This window comes from Tamandua tetradactyla, chromosome 2 (genome assembly GCF_023851605.1).
Source record: "Tamandua tetradactyla isolate mTamTet1 chromosome 2, mTamTet1.pri, whole genome shotgun sequence".
Lineage (NCBI taxonomy): Eukaryota > Metazoa > Chordata > Mammalia > Pilosa > Myrmecophagidae > Tamandua > Tamandua tetradactyla.
Genome location: NC_135328.1, coordinates 130,517,480 through 130,535,276, shown reverse-complemented (window position 1 = coordinate 130,535,276; position 17,797 = coordinate 130,517,480). Strand labels below are relative to the sequence as shown.

Here is a 17,797-nt window from a genome sequence, read left to right as displayed (position 1 = left end):
CCCGCGGTCCAGCACAGCCCCTGTCAGCCCCTCGTGCTGGACGGCCCCTCACCTGGGCTGGCGGCTGGCAGGCGGCGACAAGGAAGTCCCGGCCGCAGTCCGTAGGGCACCTGCTGTCGCCCCGCCTGCCCGCCGCCTCCACCCCACTGCACCCGGGTCTGGGCGGGGTCTGGGCGGGGTCTGGGGGATTGCTCCCCAGCTCGCCGGCCGTAGACTGAGGCTCGGCGCACTCCCGGCGAGGTCGAGGGTCGCGGACACTGCTCAGGGTCACCTGCCCGCTGCCCGCTGGGTCCGCCGGCCTGGGAGGTGGTAAGGAGAGAGGGGGGCAAAGAGGAGGAAGGGGGAGGGGAGGGCGCAGCGCCCAGCGCGCTCGGGTCTCCTGTGTCGGGGCGGAGGCGGCAATGAAGGGGAGAGGGCGGGTGCTGGGGAGGGAACCCCTGCCCCCGCCCCTACCTTTGCCCGGACCCCTCCCCTTGCCCCCTCCCCCCGCCCCCCGCCCCTCTCGGCCCGGTAGCCCCCAGCTCGGGCGTCCCCATGGAGACCGATCGGATGTTGGCCCCACGCCCCTCCTTCCACCCAGGCCCAGCGGACTTCGCCCCTCTCCCACCCTCCGCCAGCGGGAAAGCCCGGGCGCCCCGCTGGGGCCACGGCGAGGCGGCGGGATCGGGTGACCCCAAAGTGCGGTAGGTTCGCGGGCGCAAAGGCGGGAGGCCGGGGAGGGACCCCCCGACCAACCCAGCCCCTTGTCCCCTTCGTGCCTTGTTTTTTAAAGTTCTCCAGTGAAGCTGCTGCCTTTTTTTCCGTTCACATGTAGATTCATGTATCCTCCGCCACCAGGACACGACAGCTTCAGGACCCCCAGTAAGTCCCCTGCCCGCCTCGGCTCCTCGGTCCGCTCTGGGTCAGGGCGGAGGCGGCAGTGAAGGGGAGAGGACGGGTGCTGGGGGCTGCCCCTGTCCCCTTCTCCTGCCCCCTGCACCAGTCCTTGGCCCCGTCCCCACCTCTGTCCCTGGACGGACCCTTGCCCTGGACCCCACGGGAGGGGCTGCGGGGTGGGGCCCCGGGTGTAACCCGCAGCTTCTCCCGAGCTCGGTGGGCCACGACTTCGGGTTTGAGCCCCTCTGGCAAAGGGGGCCACACCTCGTTGCCCCCCTTGCAAGCACCTTTTCATGGTTCTTGTGAAACTGTCTGCGCTCATCTTTTGTCTGCTTTTTGTGTTTTGTGTGTGTGTGTGTGTGTGTGTGTGTGTGTGTGTGTGTGTTTTGCATGGGCAGGCACCAGGACTGGAACCCGGTCTCCCGCCTGACAGGTGAGAATTCTGCCACTGAGCCACCGTGGCACCGCCCTTGCCTGTTCTTAAATTGGGTTCTCCAAGGTTTAGAGAGTTCTTTACATGCTCTGGAATCAAGTCCTTTTCAAATATGTGGTTTGCAAATGTTTTTCTCCCAGTCTGTAGCTTGTCTTTTTATTTTCTCAACAGTGTATTCCACAGAGCAAATGTTTTTAATTTTGACGAAGTCCAAATTATCTTTTTTTTTTTTTTTTGCTTTATCGATTCATGCTTTTCCTGTTGTTTCTAAGAGCATGGCACCACGAAGATTTCTTTCTCCTGAAAGTTTTCTAGTTTTGTGTTACACATTTAGATCTAAGATCTGTCAGGAGTTCATCTTTGGTGAGGTGTGAGGTTTATTTAGGCCAAGACGCATTTTCCTGGTACATGGTCTAATACCATTTGCTGAAAAAAACTCTCCTTCTCTGCTGAATGTCCTTTGGACCTTTGGATAAGATTAAATAGCCTTGTTTGCATTTATTTCTGGGGATTCCATTGTGTTCTCACATCTCTTCATCTACCGATTCTGTCTTGACCCACGTGGTACATCTTCAAATTGGATTGTCTGAGTCCTCCAACGTTTTTTGTCAAAATTGTTTTGGCTATTCTACTTCCTTTTCCCTTCTATATAAACTTTATAATCAGCTTCTCTATTACCTACAAAAGAACTCTGAAATTTTGACTGGTATTATGTTGAACTTATGATCACTTTGGGGGGAACTGATATCAACATTAAGTCTTCAATTGGCAAACATGATTTGTCTCTCTGTTCATTTAGGATTTAGGTCTACTTAAAAAAAAATTTTTTTTAAATCAACATTTTATAGTTTTCAGAATACAGAGACTGTATTTATTTTCTTAAATTTAGTCCTAAGTATTTCAATTGTTTGAACTATTGCATGTTGGGAGAGTTTTGTTAGTTTGTGGTTTTAAGGAATCAGTCCACTTCATCTGAGTTATCAAATTTGTGTACACAGTTACTCATAATTTTCCCTTATGATCCTTTTTATGTTCTGACATCTGTACCAATAATCCTCTCATTCATCATTATGGTAATATGTCTTCTCTTTTTCTTTGCCAGTTTAAAAAAATTTTTTTTATTTTATTTTTTTAAATACCAAAAAACACCAAACACAAACATTCCTGTTTTGATCATTCTGTTCTACATATATAATCAGTAATTCACAATATCATCACATAGTTGCATATTCATCATCGTGATCATTTCTTGGAACATTTGCATCTATTCAGAAAAAGAAATAAAACGAAAACAGAAAAAAAAATATATATATATATACACACCATACCCCTTACCCCCCTTTCATTGTTCTTTGCCAGTTTTGCTAGAGGTTTGTCAATTTTATTGTTTTAAAAAAATAACTTTCTTCTCCACAATTTTTTTTTTATTTTAAAATTCTTTGATTTCTGTTCTTACCTTTTTTTTTCTGCTGCTTGATTTGATTTACATTACTCTTCATTTACTAATTTCTTAAGGTAGAAGGTTAGGCTATTGATGTGAGACTTTTTATTTCTCTTCTTTTCTAACTAGGCGTTTGTGGTATAAAATTTCCTCTCAGCCCTGCTTTACTTGCATCACTCAGTTTTTTTTTTTTTTTTTTTTTTTTAAAGGAAAGACAGAGAGAAGGAAGGAAGGATAGAAGAAAGGGAAACATCTTTTAAACATTTTCTTGTTTTATTGTATTCTGTTTCTCCGTTTTTTTGTTACATGGGCTGGGGCCGGGAATCGAACCGAGGTCCTCCGGCATAGCAGGCAAGCACTTTGCCCGCTGAGCCACCGCGGCCCGCCCCATCACTCAGTTTTTTGTATGCTGTATGGTGGGGATCACATTTCATTCTATTTCCATGTGAGTATCCCGTTATTACAGCACCATTTGTTGATTTTTTTTTTTTTTTTTTGGAAATGCACAGGCTAGAAATCGAATCCTGGTCTCCTGCATGGCAAGTAAGAATGCTACCGCTGAACTACCCTTGCATCCCCATCACTCAGTTTTTGTTGGTTTCGTTTTTGTTTTGGGGTGCATGGTCCGAGAATCAAACCCGGGTCTCCCGCATGGAAGTCACTCCGTTTTTGATATATTTTCATTTCGTTGAGTTAAAAATATTTTCTACTTTCCCTGAGACTTCCTTTTGATTCACGTTATTTAGGATTGCATTAATTTTCAGGTAATTGGAGATATTCCTAGCTTTCCGTTATTTATTTGTAGTTTAATTCCATTAAGGTCAGGATTTTGATTTCCTGTTCGCTGAAGTTTGTGTTTTTGAACTAGGAGATTGTTTGTCTTGACGAATGTTCTCTCTGCACTTGAGAAGATGTGTTCTGTGGCTGCTGCATTGCAGTGCTCCACAGGTGTAATTGCGTCAGCTGGATGGTGGAATTTCAGTTCTTTTATGGCCTTGTTGATTTTCTGTCTAGCTAGTTCTGTTCCTGAGAGAGGAGTATTATGTCTCCAACTGTAATTGTGGATTTGTCTGTTTCCCTTTTTAGCACTGTCAGTCTTTGCTGCACATATTTTGAAACTATTGTTAGGTTCGTATACATCTAGAATTGTTATATCAGATGCATATGCATTTTTTGCTGGTTTGAAACTTTCATGTACCCAGAGAAGCCGTGTGAGTTCATCCTAATCTAATCTTGTAGGGGCAGACCTATTGTAGGGTCTTTTGATTCAGTTGTTTTCAATGGAGATGCAACCCCGCCCATTCAAGGTGGTCTTGATTGGTTTAATGGAGTCCTTAAAGGAGCTCTCAGAGAAAGAGCTGAGAAAATGAAACCAAGACAGACGTTTGGAGATGCTAAAGGTGAAATCCAGAGTTTGCCCTGGAGAAGCGAAGCGAGGGCCCACCGACGCTGAGAGAGGAGCCCCTGGAGCTGGGAGCTGAGAGCAACAAAACCTGGAGCAAAGGGCCAGCAGACTTGACCGTGTGCCTTCCCACATGACAGAGGAGCTGGGATGCTGCCTTTCCTCCAGAATCCTCTTGTTGGTGCCTTAACTTGGACATTTTCATGGCCTTAGAATTGTAATTTGTAGCTTAGTAACTCCCCTTTATAAAAGCCAATACATTTCTGGAATATTGCTTTCCTGCAGCTTTAGCAGACCAAAATAGTATTCTTGATGAATTGATCCAATATAAAATGTCCCTCTTTATCCCCAGGAATTCTCCTTGCTCTGAAGTCGACTTTGTATGCTATTAACACAGCCACTCCTGCTTTCTTTTGAGTAATATTTGAATGGGATGTGTCTTTTCTAATCATTTACCTTTTCTTGGGAGTGGGGTGGGGGTGCATGGAGGGTCTCCGGCCTGGCAGATGAGAGCTCTGCCTGCTGAGTCACCATGGCCCGCCCCCAATCATTTTACTTTTAATCTACTTATGTCCTTATATTTGAAGTGAATTTCTTGTAATCAGCATATAGCTGGTCATGCATTTTATCCACTCTGACAATATCTATCTATTAATGGCTACCTGTCAACTATTTACATCTCCTGTAACTATTGATGTGTTTGGATTTAGGACCACCATTTTATTACTTTGGCTTTTTCCTTTGTTTGGTCCTCTTTTCCCCATTTCCTGCCTCCTTTTGAATTATTTGAACTTTTTTAGTTTTTCATTTTTATTGATTTTAACTATATATGTCTGTATAATTTTTTTAGTGGTTGTTCCAGGGAATTTAAAATATATATCTAATTTTTTGCTGTCTATTTAGAATCCATATTTTGCCACTGGAATTGGAATGTACAAATCTTTTCTTTTTTCTTTTTTTCTTTTTAAAATTTTTTTAAAAATATAGCAAAAAACACAAAAATCTTAACTTATGATCATTTCGTTCTACATTTATCATCAGTAATTCACAATATCATCACACAGCTGCATATTCATCATCATGATCATTTCTTAGAGCATTTGGATCAATTCAGAAAAAGAAATAAAAAGACAACAGAAAAAAATTCATACATACCATACCCCTTACCCCTCCCTTGCATTGATCACTAGCATTTCAATATAAATTTATTTTAACATTTGTTCCCCCTATTATTTATTTTTATTCCATATGTTCTACTCATCTGTTGATAAGGTAGATAAAAGTAGCATCAGACACAAGGTTTTCACAATCACACATTCACACTTGAAAGCTATATCATTATACAATCATCTTCAAGAGACATGGCTACTGGAACACAGCTCTACAGAATTTAGAAATCTTACCATCATATGGGTCCCTTTACCCTCTTCCTTTAATTGTATCTATTTTTTTTTATATTACAATACATACGTACATTAAAGAAACCCACCAGGCAATGTGTTTTAGGTTCCCAGCTGCTAAAGCAAATACCATACAATGGATTTGGTTTGTTAACAGGAACTTATTGGCTTGTGGTTTCCAAAGCTGGAAGGCTGTGACCCGCCATCTCCGGGCTTCCTTGGCTTTCCCGTCACATGGCTATGTACATGGTGTATTTTCTCCTTTCCCTTCTGGATTCTGTTGACTTCCAGCTTCTGGCTGCTCCCCGGGGCTCCTCTCTCTGTGTCTAGTTTCCTTTGCTTTGAAGGACTTGAGCTGTGATGGGCTGAGGCGCCCCCTCATCCGGTTTGGGCACCTTTAATAGTACCTTCTTAGTTCTGTTTACAAATGGGTCCATGCTGCCAGGACCAGGGGCAGGGAGGGGACCCTGCCTCTCGGGGGGCGCGTTTCAGTTCCTAACACAGTGTTATAACTTTTGCTTTCATCTGTCAAACAGATTGTAAATAACTCAAGAGGAGAAGTCTTTTTTACTTTCCTGGATGTTTACCGTTTCCATCGCTCTTCCTTCATCCCTCCTGTTCAAAGCTTCCTTCTGGCATCGTTTCCCTGTCTGACGAAACCTCCCTTAGCGATTCTTTCAGTGCAGGTCTGCCAGCAAAGACGTCTCTCAGTTTTCCTTCATCTCAGAATGTCTTTACATCACCTTCATCCTGAAAGACATTTTCATTGGATACAGAATTCTACTTAGACAATTATTTCCTTTCAGTGCTTAAAAAAATAACACGGCTCTTCCTCTGGCTTCCATGGTTTTGGATGAGAATTTCTTGGTCACCTGTCATGTTTCCCTACAGGTGGTATGTCATTTCTCTCAAGACTTTTTCTTTGTCTTTAGATTTTAGCAGTTTGTGGTATTTCTGCAGGTGGACTTCTTTGGGTTTATCCTGTTTGGGGTTCACTGAGCTTCTTGAATCTGTAGGTTTATATCTTTTGCTAAACTTGGGATGTTTTCTATCTTTATTTCTTCGAGAAAATTTTTTCAGCATCACATTCTTTTCTTGTGCTTCTGGGGCTCCAAAGATATGAGTGGTGGACCTGTATTGTCCCATGAGTGGCAAAGGCTCTGAGTTGTTTTTTTTTTTTTTTTAATTGCCATTTGGTTCTTGTATCTTCTGTTTCTTTGCTGATATTCTCTATTCTAATAAGTTTTAAGTGTCTTTGATTGTTCATTGAGCATTTTAATAAAAGCTGCTTTGAAATCTTAGTAGGATATTTTAACATGTGTGTCTTCCCATCGTTGGCATCTGTTCAGTCTTTTCCCTTGTCAGTCAAGATTTTCACAGTTTGTATCCTGGACATTTTGAATGTTACCCTATGAGATGTTTATATGAAGAATGTTGATGTTTTAATCTCAGCCTTCTGAAGACTCGACCCCCAAGCCCCCTGCACACCTCCGTGAATGCAGCCCTGCCCCTCCAGCTTCTCAGCCGGTGACTTTGAAGGGGTCCCATCTGCAAGGCCTTGGGTACCTTTTCTTCTTCATGATCTCAGACCCCACTCTGAGTGCAGTCTTGACCCACCCACAGGGCCTGGGAGGAGAGGCGGTGAGATGACCTGCGTGTACCCACGCCACAGAAGACGGGGGAGCCCGCATTGGAGAGAGAGGACCTGGTGGCCTGTGAGCCTAGGGTGGGCAGAAGCAGTGAAGGTTCAGGGCTCTGGGGAGCAGGGGCAATCCCCCTCTTCAGCTCAGCTACAGAACAGGCGTTGCCCTGGCTGGGGTGGAGGAAGTTGGAGTGATGCCCTCTGCAAGGAACGCCCCTGGCCTAGAGAGAGCATCTGTCCCAAGGTCCTGAGTGGGCAGTGGCAGAAGGGACATGGTCCGGAGGAGGACCAGGTCGAGACGGGTGATGGGTGGCACGTGCCCAGCCTGATGGAGTACAGCCCTCACGGCCTAAAGCAGCATCCCAGCCTCCTGGGCTTAAGGGTGGGTGGGTGGACCCTGAAGGGGTGCTCAGGCTGGCCCAGCCCAGCCATAGTGCTCCGTACCCTCAGGCCCCGGGGCTCATGCTGGGACCAGCCTCCCTTGGCCCCCACCCTACCTTCAGGCCTGGCCATCAGTCTTCCCCAAATGCTCTTCCTGTTATGGTTTCTCCCAAGGCACTGATGGCTTTTCCTGCTGCTGTGAGGAGCGTCTTTCTGCCCGTGGAGAACCAGATGTGTGGCCCTTCACCCCTGCCTGGTGGGCCCTCCCAGCCCTTCCCAGCCTGCCCTGACCAAGCCCTCTCGGGGCCCCAGTCCATGCCTGAGTTTGAGACAACACAGGTCGCCTGGAGGAGACAGGCTCCCCGGGTTTGCCGTTGTTCCTGTGGTGATGGCTGGAGGAGAAGAGGGGCCCTGTGTTCCTCGTGCCCAGCCGTGTCTGCAGGCAGGGGCTGGTCTGGGGTGAGGGGCTTTGTGAAGCAGGACTAACTACATCAACAGAAGAAAGTCTGTGGCCAGACATTTGGTGTTTAACCTGAATTCCTGGAAGTGCATCTGTTCTCTTCTCTGTCCTCACGGGCGCAAGGGGGTGAAGGCTAAGCCTACCCCGGCCCTGGTCTCCCTTACCTGCTGACAAGTCTGTCCCTGGGCCCCTCCTGGCTGCACCCCCGGGCCCTCTGCTGCCCAGGCCTGGCACACAGGGTGCTTCAGACACCCCCAGGTGGCCAAGTGTGCCCCACTCTGACACCCCGGGCTGCAGCAGCCCCCGTATTCTCCTCAGGGATGGGGGCCCGGGGCAGGGAGTACCCCCCACTAGGCCCCCCCTTCTCCCACTGACGCTTTGTCTGGATCTGAGCCCTCTGGGAGTGTCAGTAGCCCTCTCACTGCTACCATTTGCCCAAGGCCTCTCTTCCCTCCACTCAAGCCTTGGGCCCTGCTCCTCTTAGGAACCAAGGCCCCTCGCCACCACTCTGTGCCCTGGGCCAGGGGAAACCGAAGAGACTTAGTTTTGGGTCAGAGGTGAGGCGTGTTCAGAGAGATAAATGTGGACCCCTGGAGTTCTTTGGCGCATGTGGAAAGTCCCTGTCCATGTCCATCTTCACTGCCTATTGCCCAGGGATAGTGGGGAGGGGAAACCGAGTCATGGTATCCCCAGGAACCCTTCCTAAGAGGTGAAGAAAGGACTGGGGCTGCACCCTGTTTCTGGGAAAGCAAGTGGGAGGAAGGTCTAGAGCTGCCCTGCACGCATCCCCTGTAACCTTCCAGCCCCCAACACCCCCAAAAAAGGCCGCTTCCTGCTGATTCAATGCCCGGGCTTCCCAAGCTGCTCCCAGACTGTGCCCAAGTCTTCTACCCTTCTAGCCGTAAGAGGATGTGGCCCAGTTCAGCTGGGCCAATGGAATGGAGGCCGTTTGGAGAGAGGGAGGGAGAGGCTCTGCCCAGCTGCAGCCACATGAGCTCTAACCATGTGTAAGGTGGGCCCGGTGGCCTAGGGGAAGAGCAGGAGCCATGGCCAGGTCAAGCAGGTGGGCACTGCCTGTGCCCTCATCTTGGACCCCTGCTCAGCCCAGGACACGTGCCCCAGGCCTCTCCATGGCCCCCACACCTGCCCCTGTCCTGGGCGCCCCCCCCCGTCCCCTTCTCCTGGTGGTATGCAGTCCTCAGGGGTGGCCCCAGAATGAGCTGTGCAGGTGGTCCCAGCAGGGCCCCATCCCCCCACCCCCCATGGGCTCAGAAATCACCTGGGGGCACGCGAGGGCATCGAGAGAGGAGACCAAAACACGGGGCGCAGCCGAGGGTGGGTTTTAATGGTCACTCTAAGGGGTATCGTACAGTGTCCAGAGCCCAGCGCCCGCGCCCAGCCCCTCCCTCAGCTGGGGAGCAGCCGCAGGTGCCCGCAGACCCCAGGCTCTGGAAAAGGGGGGCCTGCCCCCGAGCCCCAGCTATGTACAAGGGGGCCTGGTGTGGCTCTGAGCTTCTGGCGGTTGGTGCCAGGTCCTCCCCCACCGGGGCCCAGCCCCGGCCTCTGCCCTTGAGCCTCGCTGGGCTGCAATGGGCCTTCGCACACCAGGGGCGGCAAAAGCCAGGTGGGTGAGGCTCAACAGCGTGCGGGTGGCCCGGCTCCACCTGGCACCCCTCTGAGGAAGGGGAAGGCTAAGCTGCTCCCTGCTGCCGCTCAGGGGATCCTGCAGGGCCGGCACTGGCTGAAGTCAGAGTCAGTGGAAGGGCTGGCAAGAGGCGCCACACACAGACCATCAGGGAGCTGCGGACCTCGGCCCAGGTGGGCAGGCTCACCTCGGTGCTGGTGATCAGGTACGGCGGGGCGGGGCGGGGCCCTGAACACATCGCCGTCTACACTGCAACTAGTAGCAGAGTGCTTAACTCGTTAACTAGCAACGCTGCTTCTCTTCAAATTGTTCCAGGGGCGTAAAAATTGCACTTATTTCTATGAATCCCAAGGAGCAGAAGCTTCCGCGGGGCTCCGGCCTCCGGTGAGGTACCTGGGCGCCATCAGTGCAGAGGCTCCGGGAGACCCTGAGCAAGGAGGAGGTGCCCTGAAGAGGCCGGCAGGAAGCCTGGCAGGGGGTGGGCTGCAGCCTCACAGGACATCCTCGAAGTCCAGCAGCTTGGAATGCTGCCGGCTCTTCCACAGGCGGTACAGCCGGAAGTCGAAGTAGGTCTCAATCATTTGCTTTCCTGAGTAGGTGAGGGGGGGGCAGGGCGGCTCAGATGGGGACCCCTCACCCCATTACCCACCCCGCCTAGGGGCTGCCAGCCCGCCACCCTGGCCTGGAACCGGCAGCCTTCACCTTGGGCAGACAGCTCCAGAGGAGACTCGAAGGTGACCCTGTAAGGAGTCATGAGCGTCCTGAGGTTCTTGAAGAGCTGAAAGGAAGGGGAGACTGTGAGTGGGGGGGAGCGGGGGGCACAGGGGGATGGGGTGGATGGGGGTGATGGAAGGGGACAGGGCCCGTCGTCGTCTCTCAGGACCCCACAGGCCTGGGCTGGGTTTGAAGACAGGGAGTCTCCCTGGAGAGTTTGGGGTGCTCCATACCTTCTCTCCATTAGGGTTCCCCAGGATATAGCATCCCATGATGTGGATGATGTTCGGCTCTGGGTTCACTTTGCTCATCAGGCGGCTCAAACGCTTCCAGAAACTGGGGTGGGGGCAGAGAGGGAGATCCTCAGGGATGAGGAGGGGCCGTCACAGGTGGCCTACAGGAGGGACGGCCCCCTCCCAGATCTCTGCCTCCAGTCCCCGCACCCAGCCCTCTCACTGGATCATATCTTCTTCTTTCTCAACCTTGGCAAAGGTGGCCACCTTGTTCTTGAGCAAGTAGAGGTGTCCAGGGCCCCCCTGGAAGAGACTTATGGTCAGGAAGGAAAGGGGGGGCCTGGGGGTGGAGCCAGCCCACCTGAAGGGTCAGGGGTGGTACAGGGCGGCCTCACCTCCAGGCTCCCCAAGGAGAGGGCCCTGCTCTCTCCCCGCCTCGACTCTTGTGCCAGGGCACAAGGAGGCGGCGGCCCAGCCTGCTCCCTCCCACCTCCCCTCCCTGCACCCCCAGACAGCAAACCACAGTGGCTCCAGGGCAAAAGGTGGCCGAGCCTTACCTGGCAGAAAATCAGCATCTTCCAGATCTTGGCTCCCTTATGGTAGATGTTCAGCTTCTTCTCGATCTCCTCTGTGGGGTGTGCGGCCAAGGCAGGGTGAGAGTGGGGTGAGCGTGGCCCTCGGCCTCAGCGTCCTGCCCGCTGCCCCGCGCATGGGCCCTCCCTGGGCCACACAACCTGGGAAGATTGGGGTCTGGCAGGGATACATACCCAGGATGTCCTCGAAGGTCGCGTGCTCATGGTCCTGGGGACAGACACAGGCCTCGGGGTCGCCTCAGAACCCCCGCAGACTTGGAACATCCCCCGCACCCAGCACCCCACGAGGGCCGTGCAGGCAGGATGGGCTCTAAGAGTGAGAGTGGGGAGGTCCTGCGGCACTCACGTAGAGAATGGGGATGATGGAGGGGTCGTCTCTGCGGATGATGGTGGGGATGTACTCGGCTTTGGGTACCTTGGAGGAGATGAGCTGAGGAAGAGCCGGAGAGCAGCTCAGCGGCTGCCCCCATGAGCACCCTGGGACCCAGGGGTCACCAGGAGCCTCGGAGGGTCCTGGCCCTTTCCACTGCCCCCAGGGCCGGGCGGGAGCCTCACCATGACCTTGGGCGGCAAGAATCCCTCAGAGTCACAGGCCACGGCCTCCAGGCCCTTCTCGGCCTCCCAGTCCAGGTCCTCGAAGCCGTCGTCCAGAGTACAGCAGGAGCTCTGCAGGTCATTACCTGGCAGGGCAGGTGGGGTCACTGGGACAGAGGGCCCCGGTGGCTCCCCACCACCACCAATGACAGGTCAGCAAGCCAGTGCTGGGGGGGAACTGGGCAGCCCTGGCAAGACTCGGGCGAGGCCCCCGTGGGGTCAGCGTCCAGCATGTCTGGGTGGGGGGAGAAGGTGCCCAGGTCCCGGACGGCCCCGCCCCGTCGCGACCCCTACTCCCGTGCTGTCCTGCCACCTCCAGCGGCGCCGACCGGTGCCCTCTCAGTTAACCCACCGCGAGGATGGGTGATGCCGGGCAACCCCACCTCAGGGCTGGGGAAACCGAGGCTCCAAGAGCTGAAGCGCAGAAGCTCCGCGGCCCTGGCAGAGGGAGCCCCGTTGGGAGAGTGCAGAGCCTGGGGTCCTAGGGGGACTCGGGGTGGGGTGTGACCTGCCAGGGCACCTACTGTCTCGGGAGTCGTGGGAAGTGTCGGCTTTCATGGGGGTGGGGTCGCTCCAGGACCGGCTGAAGCTCCGCTCGCGCCGCTCAGCGAACGCTAGGGTGGAAGCAAAAGCCGCCTTAGCTGAGGGGCGGGACTGGTGGAGAGATGGGAACTGGGCAGAGGCGGGGCCCAGGGAGGGGCGGGGCCTGAAGCGGGAGACTGACGCAGCGCCCGGGGGCAGACGGGGAGGGCTAGTCTCCCGGGTAGACTCTGCGGGTGTCACGCGGGGCTGGGAGTCCCGGGGGCGGAGCCTGGGAGTCAGGGAGTCCTTGGGGCAGAGCCGGGGAGTTCTCCGGCCGGAGTGTAGGCGCGGGCCTTGCAGCTAGCGAAGCCCCCGCGGCCAAGCACAGCAGCGCCTGCCCCACCCTTCCCTAGCCCGCTCCTGCACCCCGAGTCTTACTCTGGGCCTTCACCCGCCGGCTGCCAACCATGCGCAGGTGTTTGCGGAAGTTCCTGCGGGAGGAAGCACCGGGGCTGGTGAAGGGTCAGGGGCTGGGGCCCACCTGAAGCCTACCCGCAGACTACCGTCCCCACTGCTCGGCGGGGCCCAGCCCCCTACATAGGTGACCCGTCTCTGCCCTCGCCCCTCCGTGGCCCCTTCCTGGGTCTTGCCTCACATTCACCCCCTGCCTACCTCAAAGAAAATCCCACTCAGTCCCTCCCCTCCTGACACCATTCACTGTGCCCCAGGACAAGGGACAGTACCACTGACCGCCTAGATCTCCATCAAGCCTTCTCTCGTTCTGTGCTTCCGCCACACTCACACTTCCCACCTCTCCAACCTAGACCCTCCCATCTCATTCTTGGGAGTCAACTCCTGCCTGAAACCCACCGTCATACTTCCCAGGGGTCACGGGTAGCTGTGCATTATCTGCGCCTCACCCCCATCGCCACAGTACCCTGGGATGGCCCAAAGCCCAGGGTGGACAGACAAGTTTCCAGGCACATCTCTGACGTTGGGGGGAGTAGGCAGTGAGCCTTGTGGCTCACACACACCTCTGGGGTGTGGGGTGGACAGAGAGCCTCAGCAGGCCCAGTGGCCACAGCTCAACCGTCAGCGTCCCAAGGCATGAGGCTGGGGGGCAGGGGGTGAAGTTGTGCCCATAGCCCAGGGTAGCCGGCCTCTCCTGGCTGCTGCGTCCCCAGAGCAGGGCCTGGCCAGTGGTCGCCACCACCCCGCCCCGCTGCGCCTGTGGGCAGGAAGGCCAGGCCCCGCCAGCACAGACAAGACGGACCCTGGTGGCGAGTGCTGGCCGGCCCTACCTCTGGATTACGGACGCGGAATGGTTCTCTCGCTTCCGGCGCTTCCTCTCCGCGTAGCCCCTGAACACCCTGGGAAACCGCTGGAGTCAGAGCCGCCCTTGGCCACGGGCGGAAGGGGCACGTTGTGCAGACAGAGGTGGGCACAGGGCCCGGCGGGGCAGTCCAGGGGTGCTCGGCCAGACAGAGGGGTCCTGAGGCCCGGCTCCGGCAGGCCCTGCTCTTGGGCTCGGGTGCCTGCTGGGAGCCGGGCCCACAGGGTTGGGTGGGGTGAGGGCAGGGCCCTCCAGCCTCACAGTCAAGGCAGAAGACCAGGTCCCTGGATAGCCCAAACCTATTTGGGGGTTGGGGGGGCCCTCCCAGGGACAGTGCAGTGCCCTCAAGGCAGGGTCTCGGGGTACTTACGAGATGCTGGAATTGCAGGTGGGAGGGGGCAGCATGAGAGAGAAGACATAGTCAGCTGTGGCCATGAACCACCCCCTCCCCAGAGCCCCTGCAGCCAGAAGAGTCCCCCCCACACCCACAAAATGCCGGGCTCCACCGGCCCCTGGAAGGCAGTGGACATGACATTCCTGTGGCCTGCAGTCCCGGACTCTGTGACTCTGCAGTCCCAGGCTGGCCCAGGGGAGGGGAGGCTGGGTCCTCTCTCCCGGTGGTCAGGGGAGAGTGTGTGAGTTCTCTGGGCAACAGGGAGCTGTAGCAGAGGAGCCTCCAGGAAGGAGCCCATAACCAGAAACCCAGACTGTGTTGAAGCCACCAACAGACCCCCAGGCTTGCCCTGAACTGGGACCACCTTTGGTGAATGAAACAGAGCTGCTGCTGCTTGAGGGTGGGTGAGGGCAGAGCTGAGTCAGTCGCCTTGCTGGGCCAGACCCCTGAGGTGGGGGGAAAGGTGGGCCATTGGCAGGGGGACCAGTTGTGGGACAGGTGGAGGAAGCATGGCCAGTCCTGCCTCCTGGGGCTGCCCCAGCTGCACAGAGAAGCAAACACCCATGTGCAATGGGCAGGGGCACCTCAAAGCAGTCATTGAGGATCCCCGAAGTCAGGGAAAGGCCATCGGTGAGGGGGAGGTGGCCCCAGCCCCGCCTTCCCCTGCCCCAGCTCACGCTTGCATAGTGGTCGTTGCCGTGTGGAAGCTGAAGAGGCTCTCCTTGGGGAACCAGGTGCGGATGGGGACGTCGTCTGGAAGAGCCCAAAGAAACACAAACTAGGGGTAGATTTGGGGATTCAGGAAGTCCTTTACTTCCACCTCTTGGAGGAGCCTACATGTCCTGTGCACCCTACTTAGGGGAGAGGGCAGGAATGGCCTGCACAGATTGGACCTGCTTGCCCAGTGGCTCTCGCCCTGACCACCTTGGCAAGCTTTAGAGAGCTAAATGTCATCTTCCCTGCCTAGTGCTGTGGTGTCCTGAGGTCTGCGGACCTTCTTTCAGGAGCACAGCTGGTCGCTGGGGTGTGGACAAGAATACGGATCATCTCTCCCTCTGTGTAGTCCTGAGGGTCGGCTCAGGTCAGCTTGGCCAGAGCCTCCCCACCAGGATGGCAAGGACCTCCCCCTGTCCTGCATGGAGACTGCCCTGCTGAGGGCTAGGCCTTATAGCTCCCAGACAGAGCGGACGAAAGTGGAGCTTGCTCTGCGCCCTCACCCTGTGTCCAGGAGCACTGCCCACACCCCAAATTCCTTGAAAAGGACTCTGGAGCAGGGGCCCCGCTGAGGCCAGGTAGGGAGGCGTGGCTGGGCGCAGAGAGCAGGGGGCGTCTGCAGGTACCAGACCCGGAGGATGCCTCCAAGGGGAGGACACGGGAATTGCCAGCTGGGTCAGGTGTGTGGCTACTGGAGAGTCCAAGGGAGACCGCTCACAGGGCAGAGCAGTGACCATACATCCTGGGGCTCCCCAGGAGATCCCCAAGTGGGCTGGCCTTTCTCAGATGTCTGTGCTCTTCCCGAGGGGGATGGGGGCTTGGGGTAGAGACTGCTCCCCAAGCTCCCAGCAGGAACCTGTTTTTCAGATTAAGCCTTGCTTCTGCCTGCTCAACTTTCAAGCTCCTGACAGGCCTCTCCTCCAGGAAGAGCTCCTTGGTTGACCTTGGCCTCCGCCAGCAGGTGCTAACAGGCTGCAGACCCTTTGCTGAGGACAGCAGCCCAGGTGAGCTCATGGTGGTGCAGCTAATCCTGGCTCTGCCATCCGTTCCAACCCTCAGAACCCAGCATCAGCCCTCCCATCCCGCCTGCCGCCTGCAATGCCAGACCCTCACCAGACACACGATCCACGCTGTGCATCCTCTCCAGCTTCTTGCGGCGGCTGGCAGCCTCAGGCAGGGGTGGCTGGTCCAGCCCCAAGGCCCGTGGGGAGGGGCCAGGGCCAGTGGCCAGCTGGGCACAGCCGGGGCACTCCCTGGAGCCTTGGCGGCTGCCCGCCCAGCTCTGACAGGGTCTGCTGAGGTCCTCAGGGCTACCGCCAGGGCTGCCGCGCAGGGGCTGGCTGTGGTGGTGGTGGGGCCGCTCATGCTGCCGCCGTCCTTTCACCACGGCCAGCTCAATGGCCTCAGCAGCCTCAGGGCCAGGCAACAGGGCTGGCTCCCCCGAGATGGTATACACACGGGGCTGAGGGCCCTCACCAGCTGGCTTCTGGCCACTGGTCTCCTCAGAAAGGCCACCCTCGTAGCGGCCGTTGGAGACAAGGGAGAGACGGCGCTTGTTCTGGGGTGCTGGCTGCATTTCTGGGGATCCGTCGTGGCCGGAGTAGGCGTCGGCCAGCAGGTGGTCTGGGGAAGAAGCACCAGGTGGGCCTGCAGCTGCTGGCTCCGGGCATACAGAGGGTGGGATCACCGGGAGCCTGGCTTCTGGGGTCGGGCCCTGGCTGCCCCTCATCCCGTGACGAACCCCAGGCCTCATGCTCCCAGAGGAGGCTGCGGCCAAGCTCCATGTGCCTCCCACACTGTGTCCCTCCCCCGCCCCCCATGAACAGAGCATTGCGTGACCTGTTCCTGTGTCTAGTGGGACTCAAGAAGGAACAGGCCACCTCCCAGCCTGCAACTGCACCCGTTTTCCTGGTGCCAAATTCCTCCCTCCTCCCCCCCGAACCAGCTGGCCCCAGAGACAGTGGTGCCAGCCCTGGGGGTGCCAGGAGGCCTGTTGCCATGCCAACGGCCCAGGCGGGTGGGTGCCATGGTGACGAGTAGATCTGAGTTCCTTCTGGGGCTCTGGGCCAGGGAGGGCAGGGGCCCTGGGGCAGGCAGCCCAGCAGGTGGGTGGGTCTGGGGCCACTCATGCTCCCTGCCCGCTCTTGGGCCCCACCCCCCACCCCAACGCCCCTACCTGCGCCGTTGTGATTCTCAGGGTGACTCTGGGACAGGTACTCTCCAAATGCTCGGGCTGCTCTGAAGGGCGTGGACCAGGGGTATGGTCAGGGACCACAGGCCCACCAAAGAATGCCCCCAAACCCCCAGGGGCCTGGGGGCTGAGGGGTCAGATGGTGGGAAGGGGTCTGGCCCTTGCAGGCACTCCCATCCCACCAGCAGGCAGGGTCAGAGTTCCAGGACACGGCAGGCCAGTACCCCGGGGTTGGCTCTCGGTCAAGCCCTCATTAGCGACGGGGTCCTTCCCCCTTCAGAGACCTGAGGGCCACCGCCTGATCAGGAAGAGGAGGGCTGGGATTGGGGGAGCCGGGAAGAGAGTTGCCAGGAAAAACCATGGGGGAGGGGGCGCGAGTGCGGGGAGGGAAGCCGAGACCGGAGAGGCACGAAGGGTCGGGAATGAGAGGCAGGGAGGAGGACCCCAGGCGAGGCAGGACGCGGCGGGAGGGCGCGCAGACTCGGGGTGGGGGTGGGGGTGGGGGGCAGCGACGGGGGTACGGCCCGGAGGAGCAGCGAGAGTGTCGGAGATCGGCGGGGTCTGGGGGTCCGGCCGGGGAGGGCATAGGGGAGGCGCGCCCGGGAGGGACTGGGTGGGCGTCGGCCGGGAGAGGTTGTGGGGGCCGGTCGGGAGGGGCTTGGGGAGCTCGGCCGGGGAGGGGCTGGGGTCCGCACCATCGAAGCCGCCGCCGCCCGGCTCCCCGCGCTCACCGCACTTTGGCCGCCACAGAGGACACGGCCTCGCTCCGCAGCGCCCTCCTCCTGGAGGCGACGGCGCCCATGGTCGAGGCGGCGGCGCATCCCCCGGG

The 17,797-nt window shown here is 56.3% G+C and overlaps 3 protein-coding genes across 16 annotated transcripts in view; 1 reads left to right on the top strand and 2 right to left on the bottom strand.

Annotated features, from left to right (window-relative positions):
- The window catches only part of ENTPD8 (ectonucleoside triphosphate diphosphohydrolase 8), an 8,397-nt gene extending 8,250 nt beyond the window's left edge, over window positions 1-147 (bottom strand). For both annotated transcript variants that reach the window (XM_077148901.1, XM_077148902.1), the window contains exon 1: window positions 53-147. The gene's annotated coding sequence lies outside the window, so the exon portion shown is untranslated. The remainder of the gene's footprint in view (window positions 1-52) is intronic.
- LOC143673867 (uncharacterized) overlaps window positions 1-17,454 on the top strand; it is a 22,316-nt gene extending 4,862 nt beyond the window's left edge. For 2 of the 6 annotated variants that reach the window (XR_013170748.1, XM_077148908.1), the window contains 6 exons: window positions 581-683; window positions 815-861; window positions 7,176-9,853; window positions 10,033-10,246; window positions 10,339-10,477; window positions 15,645-17,454. Coding sequence is in view for 2 of the 6 variants with exons in the window: in XM_077148908.1 (XP_077005023.1) it covers window positions 581-683; window positions 815-861; window positions 7,176-7,756 (731 nt within the window). In the remaining 4 variants the exon portion in view is untranslated. Of the gene's footprint in view, window positions 1-111; window positions 310-580; window positions 684-814; window positions 862-1,274; window positions 1,310-7,175; window positions 9,854-10,032; window positions 10,247-10,338; window positions 10,478-15,644 lie in introns of those variants that run through there. The other 4 variants (XR_013170751.1, XR_013170750.1, XM_077148909.1 and 1 more) reach the window with 4 other exon arrangements.
- Window positions 7,710-17,797, bottom strand: NSMF (NMDA receptor synaptonuclear signaling and neuronal migration factor). Of its 8 annotated transcripts, XM_077148895.1 has the most exons (15): window positions 17,700-17,797; window positions 16,954-17,015; window positions 15,891-16,400; window positions 14,741-14,816; window positions 13,638-13,706; window positions 12,775-12,827; window positions 12,339-12,428; window positions 11,776-11,900; window positions 11,567-11,650; window positions 11,395-11,428; window positions 11,185-11,255; window positions 10,851-10,930; window positions 10,628-10,730; window positions 10,383-10,458; window positions 9,309-10,269 (listed from the first exon to the last, which is right to left on the bottom strand). In XM_077148895.1, exons 1-15 carry the CDS (start codon window positions 17,768-17,770, stop codon window positions 10,172-10,174), a joined length of 1,602 nt encoding a protein of 533 aa, XP_077005010.1. In that variant the 5' UTR covers window positions 17,771-17,797; the 3' UTR covers window positions 9,309-10,171. The 8 variants fall into 8 exon arrangements, 7 of the variants coding, with proteins under 7 accessions (XP_077005011.1, XP_077005014.1, XP_077005008.1 ...); XR_013170747.1 differs by lacking the exons at window positions 16,954-17,015; window positions 17,700-17,797 and adding an exon at window positions 7,710-7,788 and having other exon boundaries at window positions 10,074-10,269; window positions 15,891-16,944; XM_077148899.1 differs by lacking the exon at window positions 12,339-12,428 and having other exon boundaries at window positions 9,304-10,269.